Here is a 24,246-nt window from a genome sequence, read left to right as displayed (position 1 = left end):
CAAACAGCTATAATGTTTTGGATACTGTTGGGGGTAGGGAGGTGTGTGACTGTTCAGGGGAAAGCAGTCACCAGATGAATGGCACAACTGGCCCTGGGGCACAGCAGGAATGGGTAAAAAGGTAAACAGAACCTTAGTGATAGGAGATTCAATAGGGGGGGGGGTGGTGGTGGGGGGGGGGGGGGGGGGGGAAAGACAGACAGGAGAGTCAGTGGCTGCACATGGGAATCCAGGATGATGTGTTACTTCCCAGGTGCCAAGGTCCAGTCTGAGTAGCTGCAGAATGTTCAAGGGGAGGGTGAGCAGCCAGAAGTCATTGTCCATGTTGACACAGATGACCTAGGCAGAAGTAGGGATGAGGTCCTGCAGCGTGATTATAGTGGGTTCAGAAAAAAAAAAAGTTAAAAATCAGGACCTTGGTGGCAATCTCTGGATTACTTCTAGTGCCAATATGCTAGTGAGGGCAAGAACAGGAGGATATGGCACATGAAGGTGTGGCTAAAAGAATTAGTGTAGGGGGTAGGGATTTTAGATTCCTGGGTCATTGGGATCTTTTCTGGATTTGCAGGTTCAAGTTCTAAATTAGGGCAAAGCAAATTTTGATGGAATTAGACAAGAACTTGCAGGGGTTGATTGGTGTAGTTTGTTTGCAGGCAAAGGGACCTATGGCAAGTGGGAGGCCTTTTAAAAAGTGTAACAGCCAGACTTCAGGACTATACATTCCTTCATGATGAAAGGCAAGGTTGGCAGAAGAAGGGAACCCAGGATGACATGATATTGAGGGCTTTGACCAGAAAAAGGAGGCATAGCTCAGGAACAGACAGTGGGGATCAAAGGAATCTCTAGAGGTTATATAGGAGAAACAGGAGTTTACTGGAGAAAGGAAATCAGGAGGGCTAAAAAAGGGGAACAAGAGGGAATGAAATAGATCTGGCAGAGAAGGTTAAAAATAATCACAAAAAAGGTTCTATGGCTATAAGAAGACTAAGAGGGGTGGCTAGGGAGAGAATAGGTCCCCTTTAAGATCAGCATGACCATGTGTGGAGCCACATGAGACAGTGGAGATTTTTGATTATTATTTCTCCTCAGTTTTTACAGAGGAGAGAATCAGGGATGCTAAAGAAATAAGGGCAAGTGGGGAGGTTTTGGATTGCGTGTACGTTACAGTGGTGGTGTATACAGGCTTAAAGCACATTAAGGGGGATAAATCCCCTGGGCCTGATCAAGTCTGCTGGATGTTGTGGGACCCAAGAGAAGAAGTTGCAGAGGCCCTGAGGGATTTTTGCTTCATCTTGAGCCACTAGAGGGTGGCTAATGTTGTTCCATTGTTTAATAAACGTAGCAAAGACAAGACAGAACTACAGACCAGTCAGCCTGACAGTGATAGGAAAGCTATTGGAGAAGACACCGAGGGACAGGGTCAACCAACATTTGGACAGAGAAGGTCTGATCAGCATGGATTTGTGCATGGGAAATCATGTCAGACAAATCTGAGTTTTTCAAAGAGCTAACCAAGAGGATGGATGAGTGTAAGGCAGTTCTGTTTCATAGAATCATGGAATCCCTACAGTGTGGAATCAGGCCATCTGGCCCAACAAGTCCACACCACCCCTTCAAAGATTCTCATGCAACTCCCTCAAATAAACCCACATTCACTCAGCCAGTTTATTCTAGATTCTAACCACTTGCTGCCAGAAAATGTTCAAGTTGTCATAACATTTGGTGGCCTGTAGTGCAATTGTAATGTATGCTGCCAGACCAAGAAACTGTCCAGGTCAGCCTAACTGCAAAAAGCAAGATTTTAATCTGGACAGTTTCCACCTCAGACTTGACAGCAGAACAAGTTATCACATGACACCTGTTTGCCAAGTAGTAGATTTGGCCAGAGCCACTACAAAACATCTATTTTCAGGTCTGGAAAGTACAAGAGAAATTACTGCTACTATTGGACGTTATGGTAATATTCATCCATATGCCACTAAGCAGTCTCAGAAAATACTTGAGTAGCTGGAGTCAGTGAGGAAGATGTTAGTGGGTGGCAGAATCTAGTGCTCAGGAACCAAATATTTGCAATTTTAAAGAACCTTCAATCCCACAAAATTGAAGTATCTAAATCACTGACTGTTGCACTACTTCTTCAGATCCATTCATTAAGAGACAATCTCTGTCTAGGTTCTGCACTAAACTATATGTAGACTGGCAAATGGCAGATAACAAGTGCCCGATGGGCCAATGACTAAGAATGGGGCCTACTATAATTAGAATTTTGGCAGTACCATGGAATCCCCCAACATCCACATTGATTTGGGACAGGGGCGTTAGGAAGGGAGAACAATTAAGCAAACATTAACTGGAATGCTAACCTTGATAAATGGGGGTTGTACTGCAGCCAGTTTATTCCCAATCAGGGTAAAGGTTTGATGAACTCTTGCCACTGTTCTGTACCACATCCAAGTGAGGTACATATAAACATTGCCACACAATGGTGTGTTTATCAGCATTAAACACCATCTATTGCTACATATCAAAACTGTAGAATTCCTCAGCCTACATACATCCAAGAACACCTTCAGCACAGCTGTGGGGCAACTCAGTCAATTTTATTTTGTTTGGAAGATTAGACATTTGTAACAAGTTTGACATTGCCGGCACCACTCCAAGGCAAAACAAATTATAGGGAACATCTATTCAGTTCACTAGTTGAACAAAAGAACCAGAATACACAATTTTCACCTTAAAGTGCTTAAGACTTGTTACATATTGGGCTTTTTAATCCAATTTACTTCCAGATTGGATTAAGAGAAAAAAAGGACCAAGACTGGCTTTCGATGGCACATACAACCAGCTAAGTAGTTGGTTCTAACAATATAAATTACATCCGCTTTGGTGCGTGCATACAGGGCTCAAAAAAGAAAATGTGAAGTAAAGAATTAGGACTCGCTCAGGCAGTTGGCACCTCAAATGACTACTGCCAGCCCACACCAAAACAAACTTCACGAGGATGGATTAACAAGCCAATATTCACCTTATCCATTAAATCACGAAGACCTGCAGCCATGATGCCCTTCTTAAGGCTCCGATCCCAGTTGCACACCCGGTATGGTCTTTGCTGTGGAGTACTGTTTAACAGTTGTGATGTTGCTGATGCACTAGCTGAAACACACCTAATTTGAAAAGTTATATATGACTTCATCACCTTTTCATTCTTTACGGTAGTAGGCATAATCAAAGAAATAGTAAGAACAGCTGATGCAGGAGTCATTACAGCATGGAGCTGGAGGAACACAGCAGGCCAGGGAGAGGAGCAGGAAAGCTGATGTTTTGGATCAGGACCCTTCAGAAAAGAAGGGTCCCAACTTGAAACATCAGCTTTCCTGCTCCTCTGATGCTGCCTGGTCTGCTGTGTTCCTCCAGCTCCATACTGCTTTCTATAGCAAGATTTTCCACATCCCCCCAACTTTACTCATTTAAAAGGAGGAGGGCCTCGTTGGATGGGCAACATTTATTGCTCATCCCTAATTGCCCTGAGGGCAGCAGAGGGCCAACCACATTGCTGTGGGTCTGGAGTCACATGTAGGCCAAACTAGATAAGGATGGCAGTTTCCCTCCCTAAAGGCCATTAGTGAACCAGATGGGTTTTCCAACAATCAATGGATTCATGGCCATCATTAAATTCTTAATTCCAGATATTTACTGAATTCAAATTCCACCATCTGCCATGGTGGGATTTGAACCTGGGTCCCCAGAATGTTACCTGGCTTCCTGGATTAACAGTCCAGTGATAATGCCACAAGACAGTGCTTTCATTTTGTATTTTTGATTGTTATGTGTGAGAAAATAGTTTGAAGTACCAAGTATTGCTGAAGCACTAGTGAGTTTAAAAAGTACCAGGAATGCATTTGAGCACTGTTTACACAGCTGCTGGTTCAAACAGGAGAAGGTGCAGGCAGACTGGAGAGAAGAGGATGGATAAGTGGAGATTCAGCAAGAAACTGATTAGGCTGTGGACTAAGCAATCAATTATCAGGTGTCTGAGAGACTGAAACCATCAGATCTTCACCAGCTTAGGAACTTGTCTGGTCTCTGGACCAGAAGAAACCCAGTTTTAAATCTTCCCTTCAGAAGTTGTTGAGAGCCGACATTAAATTAATAAGCCAGGGACTGAAATGTGAGCTAGCCACCTTGTTCCTTCTGCAAAGGAGTGAAACCATCTGGAGAAGGAAGACAGAAACAGTTTTCTGTTCAGCACAAGAACCATCTCAGCAGATCCTGTGAACAGAAACTGTATTTAAGGGTGATTTTTAGGTGATTAGGTTTCTAACTAAAAAGTTTAGATGACAATGAATAATTGTTTACCTGAAGCTAGAACCTATTTACTTATAATAAATTAGACTTTTTAAATAGCAGAAACATGGTCTGTACTGTGAATAGAGTCTGAAAAATCAGGTAAATTGGGAGTTTTATGAAGTCTTAACAAAGTATTCAACTTATGAAATATTTAGTGATAATGGGAATGCAGATGCTGGAGAATCCAAGATAACGAAATGTGAGGCTGGATGAACACAGCAGGCCCAGCAGCATCTCAGGAGCACAAAAGCTGACGTTTAGGGCCTAGACCCATCAGAGAGGGGGATGGGGTGAGGGTTCTGAAATATTTACATGTGATCACTCCAAGAACAATAGGGCTGGACTGTCAATGCACTACCCTGGCAAAGCACAACACCTCCCTAGACTGTAGGAAGATTATATTGGCTTAACATTACAACTTACACTCACTGTCAGCATGTACACATGGTGGGTATCTTGTTCAGTGACATTGGAACAGAACACTTTCCTCAGTCTTCCTTCTCCAGATGGTTTCACTCCTTCACAGAAGGAACAAGATGGCTAGCTCACATTTCAGTCTCTGGCTTAGTAATTTCATGTTTATGCAGGCACCATCTTGGTAGGCCAGCAATACAATCTCTTGCACAAGTATTTAAAATATAGTACTGATTCCCAAGCTGCTTGTTGGTTCCACAAAATTAGTGGCAAATACTCCCCACAAGTCAGATTGTAAGTCTCTCCATTCAGACTGCTTTTCTACCTACGTTTAAAAGAACAGTATTAGTGAAGATCTTACCTAGAGATGGAACTGGGAGATAAGAAGTTGAGAGATTTCTTTGCATATTCCATTTTCAGCTTTCACAAATACAATCTGCCAAATTTTAAAAAACAATTTAAGAATGTTGATTAATGAAAATCTCATAGCTCACTAATGCTAAGGTAAGGAAATGTGTTGTCTTTAGCCAGTCTGCCCTCCATGTAACTAAATCCACATAGGTGGTTGACTCCATTTCAAAGGGTAGTTAAGGACATTACTCAGTTCACAGCGATAGCAATGAGCAACAAGCACTGACATTCTCAGTGAATCCTACATCCTATAGTGGGGAAGCAGAAAAAATCTCAATGCTTATACAGGAGACAACTGGATTCAAGTTGAAGGGCAAAGTTTTGAACTCAGCAATTACCTCTGCCTGCACTTTATCTCACTCCAGTCAGTTTAGAACACCCTCATACAAGTGCATAATACATAGTAGTGAAAGGGCAGTTACAATTCAGATGAATATCCAAAACGTTGTCAATACACAGCAAATCACATGACCAAACCTTAAACTACTGCACTCCTTCTCTCCACTCCCAATTTCCTTAATTCTTTAGTGATGTCATTTACTTCTCCGCCACCACCATCCCATACACACCCTTCATTTTTGAATTCCAGTAGTCAGGTTCCTACTACTGGACAAAACAGATCACAGATGAGAACCTTAATAGTTCTAAGAAAAACCCCTTTTTGTTTTCCACCCCCCCCCCCCCCCCCCCCCCCGACCCTAAATCCGACTGTAGTCTTTGACAAGACTGAACAGCAACTTCGAGTGTCCCTACACCATTGGATGGGACAGCCTTTGTCTGCTTCTGTCTTTAAGGATGGAAAAACCCCTGTAAGCAGTTTCTATTGCTGTACCTTGATCTCATGTCCTCAAAAGGAGCCTACATCTACAAGCAGCTCCTCAGAGGCATTGTTCAAAAGCCTTACCATTGGTGCTTTCTGCACATGAAGAAATGCTTTACAGCACCACCACCTTATCCAGATTTTTCCCCACACCCAGGTAGCTTGTCCACCCTCAAATGTTAGGTGAGCAGAAATTCTGCAGGTAAAAGTTGGGAAGCATTTTGATCCTTAAGGGTTTTCAAACACTGAATTTCTAACCACAGTCACACCTTCACTAAAGCTGCCCCAACTCCACCTTTTGAGTTTCACTCCTCTTCAGCTGAAACCTTCATCTACACTTCTGCTAGCTCTAGAATTGGTCATTCCATTTAACCCTTGGCTATCCTCATCCTATCCTCCATAAGCTTCAGGAAATGCCAAGCTCAGAACACTTCTATCCTAATTTGCACTAAGGCTGCATCCCTTATGTTTGCTACTTATATTGGCTCCTGGTTGAAATCAGCAATTTTTAAAAATTCCTCCATGGCATCACTACTTCCTACCTCTAACCTACTCCAGCTCTAAGTCACACGTACTCTTCTTACCAATGCATTTTACATGTCAGTTTCATTGCTACAGCATTGACAGCAATGCTTTCACCTAGCAGTGATCCAAACTCTGGAATTCCATCCATAGGTCTTTGTCTCTGCCTCTGAACCTTCCCTTCAAAAAGAAAACTTTTGACCAAGCTTTTGCTCATCTGCCCCAATACCTTGGTGGTTTAAAAAAATAAATAAAATCACAAATGACTCTTATGTATCCTTGGAGTGTTTTGAAGTAGGCCAAGTGAAAATGTATTGGCAGATTGAACAGATATCCACACTGGGATTACAAAGCTCCCAATGCTCATCCATGTCCTTAGGTCAACAGAATCTACTTCCAACTCTTAAACATGTGGCAAGGCTACAATCTTTTCACTGACAGATTAAGAGAGCAATAAAAGTAGTTTGAGTATAAGGTACACACTCCCCTCTAAAGCAGTGCTCCCCAAACTTTTGGTCACAGTAACCAACTACCACGATGGGAAATTGAGAGAACTGTGGGACTGAGGGTGAAGGGGTAGCTGTGGGTCCATTAAAAGTATGCAGGGATGTAAAAGTGGAGACACAAAGGGCTTTGCTGTTGATAACAGTATTCCAAAGCTGCCTTAGTATTTGCAACCCCATTGGGCACCATGGCCCACAGTCTGGGAAACTCAAGTCTGTAAAGTGACAAGTTTGATACTGAACTTTAAGGCAAATTTAGTTTCAGAACTATTTCATATGTGGACAGAAGGGAAACAAATATTAGCACAGTAACAATCTCCTTACACTAGAAATTCAAAATAGGTCCAGACTAATTTGTAAGAACACAGTTCACAATCAATTTCAATTCTATAACTTTCAGTCATCGATGATAGAAAACCTCATAGCTCACTAATGCTACCAAGGTAAGGAAATGTGTTGTCTTTAGACAGTCTGCCCTCCATGTAACCAAATCCACATAGGTGGTTGACTCCATTTCAAAGGGTAGTTAAGGAAGTTACTCAGTTCACAGCGATAGCAATGAGCAACAAGCACTGGCATTCTCAGTGAATCCTACATCCTATAGTGGGGAAGCAGTTAAAAATCTCAATGCTTATACAGGAGACGACTGAAACTAAAAATTAAGAGGAAAGGTAACTTGTATAGATCTACAAACATTGCCAATTCACATAGAGCTGAGTAAAATACATACTCTGAAATGAGAAAAAGCAGAATCAAAATGGAAAGATGGTACTCACTTTTCAGCTAAACTTATAAAAATTAGAGCTTCTGGTCAACCCTTTAAGCCTTTTCTCAGCCAATATTGATTCTGACTAGTTTAAGAGTTCAGATTCCAATAAAGTAGGTGGATGACACACAGGTCAAAGTTCTACCAACAACCTAGTTATTGCTCCACAGCAAAGTACAGAGGGTTTGCCAATCAATTTGCATACAGTCACATTCCAACATTGTCCCAATTTAAGGGTGTGAGGAAGGAGAAACAATCTAGTCTTGAAACAAAGTTTATTCAGGTAGTTTTGAATATTTTTGGAAGAACATGTAGTCAGACATTTAAACTATTGATCCATTGTCAGTGATAATGGGAGAGTTGCTACTCCAATAGGAATCACCAAACATACAAGAATTTGGCATATCCTTCCTGTTGATTTTTGCATTAAAAACCATTTGAAAATTAGAACATGCCCTCAGACAAAAAGAATAGATCAGAGAAAAACCTATAAAGCAGAGAGAACAAAGATCCACAGTATACAAAAAAGATAATCAGGTGCAGAGCTGGATGAACACAGCAGGCCAAGCAGCATCAGAGGAGCAGGAAAGCTGACGTTTCAGGTCTAGAGATAATGGGAACTGCAGATGCTGGAGAATCCAAGATAATAAAATGTGAAGCTGGATGAACACAGCAGGCCCAGCAGCATCTCAGGAGCACAAAAGCTGACGTTTCAGGCCTAGACCCTTCATCAGAGAGGGGGATGGGGTGAGGGATCTGGAATAAATAGGGAGAGGGGGGGAGGCGGACCGAAGATGGAGAGAAAAGAAGATAGGTGGAGAGAGTATAGGTGGGGAGGTAGGGAGGGGATAGGTCAGTCCAGGGAAGACGGACAGGTCAAGGAGGTGGGATGAGGTTAGTAGGTAGATGGGGGTGCGGCTTGGGGTGGGAGGAAGAGATGGGTGAGGGGAAGAACAGGTTAGGGAGTCAGAGACAGGTTGGACTGGTTTTGGGATGCAGTGGGTGGAGGGGAAGAGCTGGGCTGGTTGTGAGGTGCAGTGGGGGGAGGGGACAAACTGGGCGGGTTTAGGGATGTGGTGGGGGAAGGGGAGATTTTGAAACTGGTCAAGTCCACATTGATACCATTGGGCTGCAGGGTTCCCAAGCGGAATACGAGTTGCTGTTCCTGCAGCCTTCGGGTGGCATTGTAGCACTGCAGGAGGCCCATGATGGACATGTCATCTAAAGAATGGGAGGGGGAGTGGAAGTGGTTTGCGACTGGGAGGTGCAGTTGTTTGTTGTGAACTGAGCGGAGGTGTTCTGCAGGTGTTTCAGGTCTAGACCCTTCTTCAGAAAAGGGGGAGGGGAAGGGGGCTCTGAAATAAATAGGAAGAGAGGGGGAAGGCAGGTAGAAGATGGATAGAGGAGAAGATAGGTGGAGAGGAGACAGACAGGTCAAGGGGAAGGATGAGGTGAGTAGGTAGGAGATGGGGTGGGGTGGGGCTTGAGGTGGGAGGAGGAGATAAGTGAGGGGAAGGACAGGTTAGGAGACGGGGATGAACCAGACTGGTTTTGGGATGCGGTGGGCAAGGGGAGATTTTGAAGCTTGTGAAGTCCACATTGATACCATCGGTACACTGCATCCTCTGTTCCCGACGTGGCCTCCTCTACATTGTGGAGAACAAGTGGAGGCTTGGGGACTGCTTTGTAGAACACCTACGCTCAGTTTGCACTAAGCAACTGCATCTCAGTTGAGAGCCATTTCAAATCCACCTCCCATTCCTCAGACGACATGTTCATCCTGGGCCTCTTGCAGTGGCACAATGATGCCACTTAAGGTTGTGGGAACAGTAACTAATTCTTTAAGAACACTGCAGCCCAAAGGTATCAATGTGGACTTCACAAGCTTCAAAATGTCCCCTACCCTTCACCCAACTTGTCCCCACCTCCCTAACCTGTCCTTCCTCCCACCTCAAGCCTCTCCCCTATCTCTACCTACTAACCTCATCCCAACCCCTTGACCTATCTCGTCTCTACCTCCCCACCTACATTCACCTTTACTGGTTCCATCCCCACCTCTTTGACCTTCTGTCTCCTCGCCACCTATCTTCATCTTCGATCCACCTCACCATCTCCCTATTTATTTCAAAACCCACTTCACCTCCCCCATTTCTGAAGGGTCTAGGCCCGAAACATCAGCCTTCCTGCTTCTCGGATGCTGCTTGGCCTGCTGTGTTCATCTAGCTTCACACCCCGTTATCTCAGATTTTCCAGCATCTGCAGTTCCTACAATGTCTGCACAGTAAATAAAGAGTAAGCCAGTGACATCAGTATGTTCTATAAAGACTACAAAAGGAAGCCAGCTGAACCTTGCATACTTTGTTCTGATTCAATGCCATAAAGACAGAAAAGGAAGTGTATGGAGGGAGGGCAAGTGTTGTTTATTTTGCTTATATACAGCATTGGTGGCCTGGACCAGGCCACCAAATTTTCATGTTAATTAGGAACCAGTAAGGTAGCAAATCAAGGCAAAAACAGCAACAACCCCAGATGCTGTAATCCAAGGCAGACAAACAGGAGGCTGGAAGAACACGTCAGGCAGCATCTGGGAGAAAGGAGTAGGCAACATTTTGGGCATGACCTGGACAGATCTAGGGACTTACTAACCAAATAAAGCACCAAATAAAGCCAAGAGATTCTATGGTTTGGAACAAAATATACTATCATAACCATGAATCAAAATGCTGAATTACTTATTCTTGTGGAAGGAGGCACTAGTTCATTGAAAGCAAGACTGAGGAGTCGAGTCTGTCTGACAATGTAACTGCTAAGTATGAGTTCACTGAACACAAACATTCCAAGGATTAAAACAGGAAATGATGAGTGCCATAGAAGTACAAGGGAATGTAACTTCTTCCTCAGCAGAAAAATATCTTATGGGTTTAGTCCAAAATGGGTCAAGCCAAAAGGCTCTCTTTTAAAAAGGGCAGGGGGGGGGGGGGGGCTTTCTGACAGTTTCAAAATGGAGATGTGAAAAAGGAACCACAATCCCCAGCAGACCCATATTAGTGGCCTGGTGCGCTGTGAAGGTCACAACTTGTGCTTAACCATTAAACATCCCTGGACTGCAGGCCAAAGGAAGTGACAGAATCAAAAATCAAAATCCCTAGAGAAAGTGTGGAAGCAGGCCATTCAGGCCATCAAGTCAACAGTAACCATCTCAAGAGCATCCCATCCATACCCAGTCCCCTGCCCAATTCCTGTAACCCTGCATTTTTCAAGGCCAAGCCTCCTAGCCTGCATATCCCTGAATACTATGGGCAATTTGACATGTCCAATCCACCTAACCTGCACATCTTTGGACTGCAGAAAGAAACCACAGCATCTAGAGGAAACCCATGCAGAACGGGAAGGGCATGCAAACTCCAGACAGTTGCCAGAGGGTGGAATTGAACCCACAGTCTCACTCAATGCTGCTAATAAGACAACTGAAAATAAAAACAGGCCAAAAAAGATTACAGATAATAGATTGAAGTTGGATGAACACAGCAGGCCAAGCAGCATCTCAGGAGCACAAAAGCTGACATTTCAGGCCTAGACCCTTCAAAGACCTCCCTAATGAAGGGTCTAGGCCTGAAACATCAGCTTTTGTGCTCCTGAGATGCTGCTTGGCCTGCTGTGTTCATCCAGCGTCACACTTCGTTATCCATGACTATGATGACTCCTGTTAGAGATGTGGTTGCTGGCTGAGCACGTTCAGGAACACTTTCCGGGATCAGGGATAGTCCAACGTTCTTGAGGAATAAACAAAAGAAAAGGCAATGAAGCACTGTATCCAAACGAAGACCTTAGGCAGCCACGGCTTGGATTGAGAAATTTTACAATTATTAAATTGTGGCATCAACATTGGATTCCAATGAACAGTGATCCTCATGTTTTTAACACCAAAAAGCATTTTAGGTTCAGGGCAGGCCAGCTCAGGAAAAACAAAGCAAGTCTTCAGGCTTATTCTTTAAAAAGTAAGTAGGAATGCTAATAAATGGTCTAAGTAGTGTATAAGTGGTAATCATATGCCAGGGTCTCATCTTAGTAATTACCTACAACAACAAGTTATCATTAACTGCTTACATTAATGTGGTCTGTACCTCTTTCAGAAAGTAAGAAATTTCTATGCACTTCTTCCGATGTTCTTTCCAGACTTTTTCTACCTCCACCCACGGTAGGGTACTTATACCAAGCAATGGTTGACTCCATGACATCATACTGTTGCTCCAGCATCCAGTTACATTTATTTGACAGTCAAAAATATGAAGAGGGAATAAATACAATTCAGAAGCAAAAAAACTGAGGCGGAAAGTTGAAGGACTGTGCTGTAATGGCAATTTTTTGTTTAAGTTACTACATGATCTGCTGCAAGACGGAGAGGAGGAAAAATAATCTAGTCAGCAGAAAGCCACTTCCTTGATCGCACGCACACGCGCACACACGCGCACACAGCTAAAATTTTCAGCTCATTTCAACAACATTTAATTGGACTTACATGGGAAGGGAAAAATGAACTTAAAGGGAGACATGGTGGCACTGGATTAGTAAAACAGAACCCCCAACCTAACAATAGTTAACATGGATTCAAATCATACCATCCCAAATTGTTTAATTTCGTTTCAAGAATTGTATTGAATTCAAAAGTTGACAGACCCCAACGCCTCATTTTCACCATGGACGTCCAGTCCCTATACACCTGTACTCTGCATGCAGATGACCTCAAGGCCCTCTGCTTCTTTCTGTCCCACAGGCCCAACCAGTCCCCTTCCACCGACACCCTCATCCGCCTAGCCGAACTCGTCCTCACCCCCAACAACTTCTCTTTCCATTCCTCCCACTTCCTACAGACAAAGGGAGTGGCCATGGGCACCCGCATGGGCCCCAGCCACGCCTGCCTCTTTGTAGGTTACGTGGAACAGTCCCTCTTCCTCGATTACATTGATGACTGTATCGGCACCGCCTCTTGCTCCCAGAGGAGCTCGAACAGTTCAGCCACTTCAACACCTTCCACCCCAACCTTCAGTTCACCTGGGCCATCTCCAGCACATCCCTCACCTTCCTGGACCTCTCAGTCTCCATCTCAGGCAACCAGCTTGTAACTGATGTCCATTTCAAGCCCACCGATTCCCACAGCCACCTAGAATACACCTCCTCCCACCCGCCCTCCTGCAAAAATTCCATCCCCTATTCCCAATTCCTCCACCTCTGCCACATCTGCTCCCACGATAAGACATTCCACTCCCACGCATCCCAGATGTCCAAGTTCTTCAAGGACCACAACTCTCTCCTCCTCCCCCCCCCCCCCCTTCCTCTCCTCCCCCCACCCACCCCCCCCCCCCCCACCACCCCCCCCCCTTCCTCTCCTCCCCCACCCACCCCCCCCCCACCCCCTCCCACCCCCCCCCCTCCCACCCCCCCCTCCCACCCCCCCCCTCCCACCCCCCCCACCCCCCCCCACCCACCCCCCCCCACCCACCCCCCCCCCCACCCACCCCACCCACCCCCCCCACCCACCCCCACCCACCCCCACCCACCCCCCCCCTTTACATCCCCACCCTTGTCTGCTTTCCAGAGAGACCACTCTCTCCGTGACTCCCTTGTTCGCTCCACACTGCCCTCCAACCCCACCACACCCGGCACCTTCCCCTGCAACTGCAGGAAATGCTACACTTGCCCCCACACCTCCTCCCTCACCCCTATCCCAGGCCCCAAGATGACTTTCCATATTAAGCAGTGGTTCACCTGCACATCTGCCAATGTGGTATACTGCATCCATTGTACCCGGTATGGCTTCCTCTACATTGGGGAAACCAAGCGGAGGCTTGGGGACTGCTTTGCAGAACACCTCCACTCGGTTCGCAACAACTGCACCTCCCAGTCGCAAACCATTTCCACTCCCCCTCCCATTCTTTAGATGACATGTCCATCATGGGCCTCCTGCAGTGCCACAATGATGCCACCCAAAGGTTGCGGATCAGCAACTCATATTCCACTTGGGAACCCTGCAGCCCAATGGTATCAATGAGGACTTCAACAGCTTCAAAATCACCGCTTCCCCAAACCAGCCCACTTCGTCCCCTCCCCCCACTGCACCACACAACCAGCCCAGCTCTTCCCCTCCACCCACTGCGTCCCAAAACCAGTCCAACCTGTCTCTGCCTCCCTAACCTGTTCTTCCTCTCACCGCAAGCCGCACCTCCATTTCCTACCTACTAACCTCATCCCACCTCCTTGACCTGTCTGTCTTCCCTGGACTGACCTATCCCCTCCCTACCTCCCCAACTATACTCTCCTCCCCACCTATCTTCTTTTCTCTCCATCTTCGGTCCGCCTCTCCCCCCTCTCTCCCTATTTATTCCAGTTCCCTCACCCCATCCCCCCTCTCTGATGAAGGGTCTAGGCCCGAAACGTCAGCTTTTGTGCTCCTGAGCCTGCTGTGTTCATCCAGCCTCACATTTTATTATCAGTGATTCTGTAGCTATCATTCAAAGGCTCATCTGGTTCACAGGTATCCTTTCAGGAAAGATTATCAGCCATTGTTGCCTGATCTGGCCTGCACTCGAGTCCAAAACCACAGCAAGGCGCACCACTCTTAATCACTCAGAGGTCAATTAGGACCTGACAAGAAATGCCCAAAGTTGATGAACAAAAAAAAAATCAATTAAATTCATTATTAACTAGCAGAAGGACTTTAGAGCAGAGTTTAATCAAAGGTAGGTTTCACAGGAGAACGGCAGAAGAGAAAATACAGGGGGAGTTCAAGAGCTTATAACTTCAAAACCAAAGGAAGAAAATGCTGAGGTCAGAATTGGCAGGGGGGGGGGGGTGGTGTGCAGGAGAGAAGAGGAGATAGATTTGCAAGAGGTTGCAGAAAGGTTTGAATACAAGGTAGTGAATTTTGGGGAAAGAGGTCACCAAAACAGATTGACTTGCAGTTTGGTTTTTGTTGTGCAATGAATATAGGCGGAATGGGTAAACAATACTTCGAGAAAAGTTAGCAAATAAACGATAAACAAGAGAACAGACCAGGTTTTCTGCAAAAAAGTAAACATCTTTCAGAGCTGAATGTTGCAAAAGTGATACGGGTATTAACAGTGCAGATATGGAGCTTGGTCTGTAAACGTGAAACTCCATTTTCTATTGGCCTGGTTATCCCTTGGTAAGTATTTTAAGGAAGCAGTTGGTAGCAGGGACAGAAGTAATCTTTCTAAGGTTTACATTTGGTCCAGTATCTATATTAAGGGACACTTCTAAAAGTGAATTTTAAAAACCTCAGCAGATTTAAAAAGTTCAATCCTTACGGAGGGCTCTGTTTTAGTTGTTTTTTTTTTAAACTTTGGCTGCAACTCAGATGTTTGGTATAAAAAGCAATGCACATTTCCAGACTGCCCAGCAGTTTGAATAATAAGGCAGCAGCAATAATTTGTATTGTTCTGGGGTTAAAAATAATCTAAAACTGCCAACAGTTCTCCCAATTGCACAGGTAAGCTGTAGCCAAGGTTCCTGACAGTGATTGCATATCCAAGGGTTTATCATTAAGTTCATAGCAAACTTACTAACGCATCCCCTCAGCGTTTCATTTACGCCAATGAAGAGAATTCTAAACCAGGGTCGAAATCCTATTAATGAAATGTGAGGCTGGATGAACACAGCAGGCCAAGCAGCATCTCAGGAGCACAAAAGCTGACGTTTCGGGCCTAGACCTGACTTTTCCCCTAGATATCATTTTAATTTCTATTTGTCATTAGGACGAGGTTTGTCTTTTTATTTCTCCCGGTTTATATATTTTCCTTAGGAATAATAAAGCTAGTGTTATTGTAAAGGAGGGAGGCGTAACCTCATATCCACATTCAAAGGAAACATTTGTCAAGTTTAGAACGTTTCCGGTAAAGCGTTTGTATACGTGTTACATTTGGTCACCTGAACCTTATTCCAACGGTTTAATTAGAATTCATTAATCGCGATAATCAATTAACCCCAAGGGAGCGGGATTGGCTCCAAAAAAGGAAAGAATTCTGTCGGCATAATGCTACAGGCTCACATAACCAGCTCTAACGCCAGCCACCCCAATACCAGGAGCAACTGTTGAGAACATATGACCTGGTGAACTCGCCGATCCCCCGTCCTATCCAATTACTAATGCTGAACGATACACGCTCCACCGCTGAACTCAGGAGATTCTCCCTGAAGAGTACAGATTATACAGTTATTTTACACCAGCGTCTAGGCTGTACTCACCCGAGGCAAGTCAAGTTTTAGATTAACACGCCCAATCCTAAAAGGAATTTCCGGCAAGGACCCTTCTTTATACACCGTCCTGGTGCACAGACAACATCTGGCCACTTTACCCCGCGTGACCCTCTCCTCCCCCCACCCCCAATAACTGTGACCCTATCACAGACAACATGCTGCCTACTTGACAAGTCGTTTTTTTTATCATCGGTTAATCTTACACAAAAGTACCAACAAGAACACCTTCAAATTTTCTCCAACCTAAAATCTTGTCGTAACCATACAGTAATTTTAAGAAAAGCGACCACTAACAAATAAATATTTACTGATATGAAAACAGTAAGTACTGAATAGGTTTAAAGTGAATGTGCTTACAAGTTGCTCAAAGGCATTGAAAATGAATGGATGGATTGCTAAATGCAAAGCTTTTGAAATGATGAAAAAAAATGATGCTGTAATGGTAGACTTTAGAATGGTGATGGATGGATAACGTAACAAATTGTTGGTATGATTTTATAATCCTACAGTTATTGGTCAGGCAGAATGAGGTAATCATTTTCACAAAAATATATTGATTGTGAAATGTACACGAAGAACACTGTAGCTCTACTCCAAAGTCACTTGGACATGTGCCAAAAAGATATGGTTTGTTTGTCATATCTGATTTCCTCCACCGCAACCTGAACTAATTTCTAAGTTTCTGTTAAAATCCTGCATTTATTTCAACAGTCTTTTGGCTCCAGATTTTTCGATGTCTGGTTAGCTCATGAAATTATGCATCAGCAATTTAGGGCTTTTGTTCAATCCCACAAAATCTAATTAATTTCAAATACATGAGATCTGGGCGTCACTGGCTAAGTGCCCAGAGGGCAGTTGGGAGCCATCCACACCTCTGTAGGTTCAGAGTCATATGTAAGCCATACTGGGTAAGACTGTCACGTTCCCTTGCCTGAAGAAGATTTGTGAATTTTCTATGACGATCGGTGACAATTGTCACCATTGCACTAACTTGTAACTCTAGTTTTTTTAAAAACTGAATTCGTTTGCCATAGTGGGTCCCAAACCCACGCCCCCAGATTACAGAGGAAGGGTCACTCGACCCGAAACGTTAACTCTGCTTTCTGTCCACAGATGATGCCAGACCAGCTGAGCTTTTCCAGCAACTTCTGTTTTTGTTTTCCAGATCACTAGTCTGGGTTTCTAGGATTACTGGTCCAGGAAGACCACCACTACACCACCATCTCTCCTGATTTAAAATAGATGGCAAGCCAGCAGTAGTGTTTATTTTAATGAAACCAAAGTAAAGTGGATCCTGAAAATCTGAAGCAAACACAGAGAATGCTGGAGACGCTCAACATGTCTAGCAGTATCTGTGGAGAGACAAGTTAAGCAAAGTTAACATTTCAAGTTCAGTATGATTCTTCTTCGGAACAGTAGTTATTCTAGTTTTTTTAACCAATCTGTTCTGACACAACGCCGGGATGGGTAGGACTTGAATGCAGACCCTCTGGCCTAGATGTTGGGTCTCTACCACTGCACCACAAGAGCCCCAGTACCTAACATTATGCTATGTATAGGTCAATACCATTTAGTTTACACCATCCTCTTCATTAGTGAACATTGGAGTCAGATTCATTAAGTTTTATTTTAAGATTGAGTTAGGTAGATTGATGATCAACAAAGGAGGCAAAGGACGTCGGAGCTATTTGGGAGAGTGGGATTGAGTCCACAACCAGATCAGCTATGCTTTTATCAAATGGCAAATCAGTCCTGAGGAATCCAATAGCCTACTCCTTCCCCAAATTTGTATATTCCTATATTAAAGTTGCAGGTCACGTTTGATGGTCTGTATTGCCCATAATAGACTTTGAAGGCAGATACTTATTTGGAAACAGAGTTTTTTGACAGGTGGTGATTACTATTTTAAACAAAAAGCAAAAAAAAAGTCATGGTGGTTTTGGTGGTGGAAGGTGCTCAGTTGTGTGTGACGAAACTTCTGGGAGTAAAGAAGAAAGAAAAATATAAAATTGCACAGCTGATGCTAAATGACATTTCATTGGGCTATGTCTCAGGAAGTGACAACAGACCGGTTAATTTTTTTTTCCTTTAGTGTCAAAGTCTATGTTCAATTTAGGCCATGTCCCAAAGAGTGTTCAAGGAATCTCAACAAATAATTCTTATCACAAAGCTGATAAGAAGTAATTCCAGGTGATAACAAGGTGTGGACCACCTAAGATGCTGCTTGGCCTGCTGTGTTCATCCATCCCCACTCCTTGTTATCTCGGATTCTCCAGCATCTGCAGTTCCTATTATCGTTAATTCCAGGTGATGATGGTTTTTGGTTTGAGATCCACAGGTGAATCAGTTGTAAATGCTTTCTGTGCTATCCTATGAGCTGAATTTCAAAGAATGTAGCAACTATTGGGATCCAAGCACAAAAATGGGTACCTGGTTTGGGCAGAGATAACAAGAACTGCAGGTGCTGGATTCAGAGATAACACAAATTGGAATCGGAAGAACACAGCAGGCCAGGCAGCATCAGAGGAGCAGGAAAGTTGATATTTCAGGTCGGGACCCTTCTTCAGAAATGAGGACGGGGAATGTGTTATGTTGCTTTGGTCATAAAGTGGACAAATCAGCTAACTATTTGATATAGAAAACGGACTTGGCATAGTCAGCCATCATCACCATCAGGGTCTTTGGATATCAGCCTGTGGAAAAAACAGAGATTGCTTTTCTCTGCAGTCAAAAAAAGCCCTAACGAAACTAATATCATGTTTGCAGAACATTGAACCTGCTGGTAAAATCAATCTGCAAGCTTTCTTCAGAACGTGAACCCCTTTACTAACTTTTCTAGAACGAGTTGGATATGATGAATAGGTGAAAAAAAAATGTTTGTAACTCAGAAACTTTGCTTTATAGATTAGATGTTACGTGGTAGCACCCTGGTTAGTTCTTCTTAATTGGTCTTTTCAGCACTGAATTAAAAATGGCTTCATACCCACTATACAAATTTCCCCATATTTGCTTGTCGTGATAATTATATAGTTTGCTTTTCAAATTGAAAGTTGGCCATTCTTGCAGGTGACTGTTGTTGTCATTAAAGAGGAAATTATTGCTTGTTACTCAGTAGATAAACACTTGGAACAGTTAACCAAACCCAATTATGTGAGTGTACTCCTGGAGTTAGGGAATATTAGTTTTCTAGGAAACAAGTTTTTGGTGTTCGATATTGCAATTTAATGCTAAGTATTTATGCTGCTGACCTAGACAACAAAGTGTGAAGCTGGATGAACACAGCAGGCCAAGCAGCATCTTAGAAGCACAAAAGCTGACGTTTCGGGCCTAGACCCTCCTTCACCATGCTGCTGACCTACCTGAGTTCTGACCACACCATTCATAGCAAAAAGTAGCAGAGGTCCATTCAGAGTATATATTTCTGCACCTTAATTGTGAAAGCACTGAATATTCTTCAGAAAGTGAAATGCGAAGGAGCATACATTTTAGTGGTTTAGCTTCTTCAATTGTAATTTGTAATTGTAACATATATAAGATAGCCAGAGACTTTTCCCCAGGGCAAGATTGACTTCCACAAGGGGGTCATACTTTAAAGGTGTTAGGAGGAAGGTATAGAGGAGACGTCAGAGGGAGGTTCTTCACCCAGAGAGTTGTGAGTGTATGGAATACTTTGCCAGTGGTAGTCGTGGAAGCAGAGTCATTAGTGACATTTAAGCGACTGCTGGACATGCACATGGACAGCAGTGAATTGAGGGAAATGTAGGTTAGGTTATTTTATTTTTGGATTAAGATTATTCCACGGCACAACATCGTGGGCCGAAGGGCCTGTACCATGCTGTACTTTTCTATGTTCTATGTTCTATGTTCTAAGACACTACAACATTAACCTTATTTTGTATGAAACTTGGACTGACAGATTAATTCAATGTACTTGCAGCTGAGACCAGATCTGATTAACTAATGGATACTATAGTAGTCAACCAAGATGATCAAAGTTGAGGTCTAGTTCTTTAATTATTCTACAATACTGGAGTCCATTCCTACAATCCAATTATAGTTAATAACATAATATAGTAAGGGAATTAATTTGGAGGGTAATTCAGCACAAAATTGACTGTTCTTTTCAATTTTCATCTTGAATAAAAACAACTGTTCCAATTGCTTCTTATGTATAAGGTATTGAAATTTAACAGAAAATTATAATGTAAGCCCATGACTCAGCGGGATGGTAGTGAGTAATTGAACCATAAAGGTCAGAGGGATTCCAACTTCAAGCCCTGCACTGTGTTCAGGAATTTAGTCTAAGAAATCTACAACAGCTCCAAGATCCCCTGATTGTGGAAGGGAAACTGACCACGATCTCAGTTTCAATCTTTCCTGAAAATGCATGTGGAACAATGTGTGTGTGATGTCCCTGTGGTCAAACAAACTTATAATGTTTGCTCATTTACTCTTTTCTGCATGAAAAATATCATTTAATTGGAGTATTAAGTGTCCAATGTCAGTCAACATGGTGCAGCTAGATATTTAAACCACAGGTGAAATGGAAGGAGGAAAAGCACTGAATGAAAGGATAGCATATTTTGTTTGACATTTTTCAAGTTTTTTTTATTTTATGCAAAGAAAAATAACACGTTATGTCAAATTATTCCTAATCATCTCATGATAAATTGGTGTGGATTGTAACACGAGGAATTCCTGCTTTAGTTTTGCAATGTATTGAATTCAAATCAGTTATTCAATTCAATTGCTGGGAAGAGGCATTTTGGTTATCAGTGACTTCTTAATAATTGATCTTCAATATTGAATAGGTAGTCAAAGCAGACTCAGTGCCATTTGTTAGGATTGATTATATTTGTGCATCTCCCAATGTGGCATACAAGGCAAGTTGATTGTGCTTTATCTGTTTTTAACAACTCTCTCATCAATCATCAAATTTATGAATCTCAGACAGGTGTTTTATTCAAAGTATAGATTTAGCAACAAAGACACAAAAGAACTTATTATATTAACGAATGGAACACCTGAAGAATAGACTGCTTAAAAATAGCTGGAAGATTGGAATCAACATTGAAATGTAAATAACATTGAGATGAATTTTAATCAAATATGAAGAATTGGGGAGAGGATTTAAAAGGGGCAAGTGGGTTATTGTTTATACTTGGTGACAACTGTTGGTATTTGAGACGGCACCTCACATGGACATTATTGCAGGTGCTGGCCTGCTGGGTGTAGAGGAGTTCCGGACCCCGCACAGAAAAGTAAACACTTTTCGACACTGATGCTTTCATGCAATAATATCAGCATGCTCCCAATTGGATGAGGCATAAAACTAATTATCTGTTTTAAAAGAAGACCATTTATACCACAGTATTGGTCCTCCCCTGGTGCCCAAACAAAGAACACCAAAATAGATTGGCTTATCATTTATCTTAGGGCTGTTTGTGGGATCTTCCTGTGCTGTGCTTCTGAAATAATGAATTTGTAATGAGAAATGGTTATAATGCAAGCTATTCTTTCTGCACTGGTCATTAGCATTTCAGTACTGAGAGGAGATTATTACTGGCATGCAAAGAAAAGATGACTGGTACAAGAGGAGTCAAGTATCAATGAATTGAGGGGGAAGACGTTCACAACGGCAAAGGCATTCTGATGATCACTGATGAACAAGGTTACCAGCAGAACTGTTGAGCTCATTAAATCTTTCTTTATGCAATCTCTCAAATGATGTCAAGCATTTTGTGAAAATAGGTTGTTTTTTTTGTGATAATGGGAACTGCAGATGCTGGAGAATCTGAGATAACAAAGTGTGGAGCTGGATGAACACAGCAGGCCAAGCAGCATCTCAGGAGCACAAAAGCTGACGTTTCGGGCCTAGACCCTTCATCAGAGGGGGGGATGGGGAGAGGAACTGGAATAAATAGGGAGAGAGGGGGAGGCAGACCGAAGATGGAGAGAAAACAAGATAGGTAGAGAGGAGAGTATAGGTGAGGGGGTAGGGAGGGGATAGGTCAGTTCAGGGAAGAACGACAGGTCAAGGAGGCGGGATGAGGTGGGAGGTAGGAAATGGAGGCGCAGCTTGAGGTGGGAGGAAGGGATGGGTGAGAGGAAGAACAGGTTAGGGAAGCAGAGACAGGCTGGGCTGGTTTTGGGATGCAGTGGGGGAAGGGGAGATTTTGAGGCTTGTGAAGCCCACATTGATACCATTGGGCTGCAGGGTTCCCAAGCGGAATATGAGTTGCTGTTCCTGCAACCTTTGGGTGGCACCATTGTGGCACTGCAGGAGGCCCATGATGGTCATGTCATCTAAAGAATGGGAGGGGGAGTGGAAATGGTTTGAGACTGGGAGGTGCAGTTGTTTATTGCGAACCGAGCGGAGGTGTTCTGCAAAGCGGTCCCCAAGCCTCCGCCTGGTTTCCCCAATGTAGAGGAAGCCACACCTGGAACAATGGATACGGTATACTATATTGGCAGATGTGCAGGTGAACCTCTGCTTAATATGGAAAGTCATCTTGGGGCCTGGGATAGGGGTGAGGGAGGAGGTGTGGGGGCAAGTGTAGCACTTCCTGCGGTTGCAGGTGAAGGTGCCGAGTGTGGTGGGGTTGGAGGGGAGTGTGGAGCCGACAAGGGAGTCGCAGAGAGAGTGGTCTCTTCAGAAAGCAGACAAGGGTGGGGATGTAAAAATGTCTTGGGTGGTGGGGTCGGATTGTTGATGGTGGATGTGTCGGAGGATGATGCGTTGTATCTGGAGGTTGGTGGGGTGGCGTGTGAGAACGAGGGGGATCCTCTTTGGGCGGTTGTGGCGGGGACAGGGTGTGAGGGATGTGTTGCAGGAAATGCGGGAGACGCGGTCAAGGGCATTCTCGACCACTGTCGGAGGAAAGTTGCGGTCCTTGAAGAACTTGGACATCTGGGATGTGCAGGAGTGGAATGTCTCATCGTGGGAGCAGATGCGGCGGAGGCGGAGGACTTGGGAATAGGGGATGGAATTTTTGCAGGAGGGTGGGTGGGAGGAAGTGTATTCTAGGTAGCTGTGGGAGTCAGTGGGCTTGAAATGGACTTCAGTTTCTAGCTGGTTACCTGAGATGGAGACTGTGAGGTCCAGGAAGGTGAGGGATGTGTTGGAGATGGCCCAGGTGAACTTGAGGTTGGGGTGGAAGGTGTTGGTGAAGTGGATGAACTGTTCGAACTCCTCTGGCGAGCAAGAGGCGGCGCCGATACAGTCATCAATGTAACGGAGGAAGAGGTGGGGTTTGGGGCCTGTGTAGGTGCGGAAGAGGGACTATTCCACGTAACCTACAAAGAGGCAGGCTTAGCTTGGGCCCATGCGGGTACCCATGGCCAGCCCCTTTGTCTGTAGGAAGTGGGAGGAATCGAAAGAGAAGTTGTTGAGGGTGAGGATGAGTTTGGCTAGGCGGATGAGGGTGTCGGTGGAGGGGGATTGATCGCCCCTGCAGGACAGGAAGAAGCAGAGGGCCTTGAGGTTGCAAGAACAGCAACTCATATTCCGCTTGGGAACCCTGCAGCCCAATGGTATCAATGTGGACTTCACAAGCTTCAAAATCTCCCCTTCCCCCAACGCATCCCAAAACCAGCCCAGTTCTTCCCCTCCCCCCACTGCATCACAAAACCAGCCCAGTTCGTCTCCTCCCCCCACTGCATCTCAAAACCAGCCCAGCCTGTCTCCGCTTCCCTAACCTGTTCTTCCTCTCACCCATCATTTCCTCCCACCTCGAGCCGCACCTCCATTTCCTACCTCCCACCTCATCCCGCCTCCTTGACCTGTCCGTCTTCCCTGGACTGACCTATCCCCTCCCTACCTCCTCACCTATACTCTCCTCTCTACCTATCTTCTTTTCTCTCCATCTTCGGTCCGCCTCCCCCTCTCTCCCTATTTATTCCAGTTCCCTCTCCCCATCCCCCTCTCTGATGAAGGGTTTAGGCCCGAAACATCAGCTTTTGTGCTCCTGAGATGCTGCTTGGCCTGCTGTATTCATCCAGCTTCACACTTTGTTGTCTTTTTTTTGTGGTCATTAATGTCTTGAACACAAATGCAAGTGTGAACAGGGGTTATTTTCTCACATCATACTGTACATACACCACAGTGACCACATATGCTTTTCACACCATTCCACAGAGCTCTGTGACCACAACTCATTCTGCAATACAAAATACTATGAGATCACTAT

At 44.2% G+C, this 24,246-nt stretch overlaps 1 protein-coding gene across 3 annotated transcripts in view; it reads right to left on the bottom strand.

The window, feature by feature from the left end:
* cidec (cell death inducing DFFA like effector c) overlaps positions 1-24,246 on the bottom strand; it is a 43,427-nt gene that overhangs the window by 3,752 nt on the left and 15,429 nt on the right. Inside the window, exons 1-3 of one of the 3 annotated variants that reach the window (XM_048547787.1) lie at positions 16,046-16,143; positions 5,123-5,197; positions 3,026-3,164 (exon numbers count right to left, since the gene is read on the bottom strand). In XM_048547787.1, coding sequence (XP_048403744.1) covers positions 3,026-3,164; positions 5,123-5,175 — 192 coding nt within the window. In that variant the 5' untranslated portion in view covers positions 5,176-5,197; positions 16,046-16,143. Of the gene's footprint in view, positions 1-3,025; positions 3,165-5,122; positions 5,198-7,793; positions 7,908-16,045; positions 16,144-24,246 lie in introns of those variants that run through there. The other 2 variants (XM_048547786.1, XM_048547788.2) reach the window with 2 other exon arrangements.

The sequence above is a fragment of the Stegostoma tigrinum genome, chromosome 11, assembly GCF_030684315.1.
Source record: "Stegostoma tigrinum isolate sSteTig4 chromosome 11, sSteTig4.hap1, whole genome shotgun sequence".
Taxonomy (NCBI): Eukaryota; Metazoa; Chordata; class Chondrichthyes; order Orectolobiformes; family Stegostomatidae; genus Stegostoma; species Stegostoma tigrinum.
Note: the sequence above shows the minus strand (reverse complement) of the source record. Positions and strands in the feature narration are given on the sequence as shown.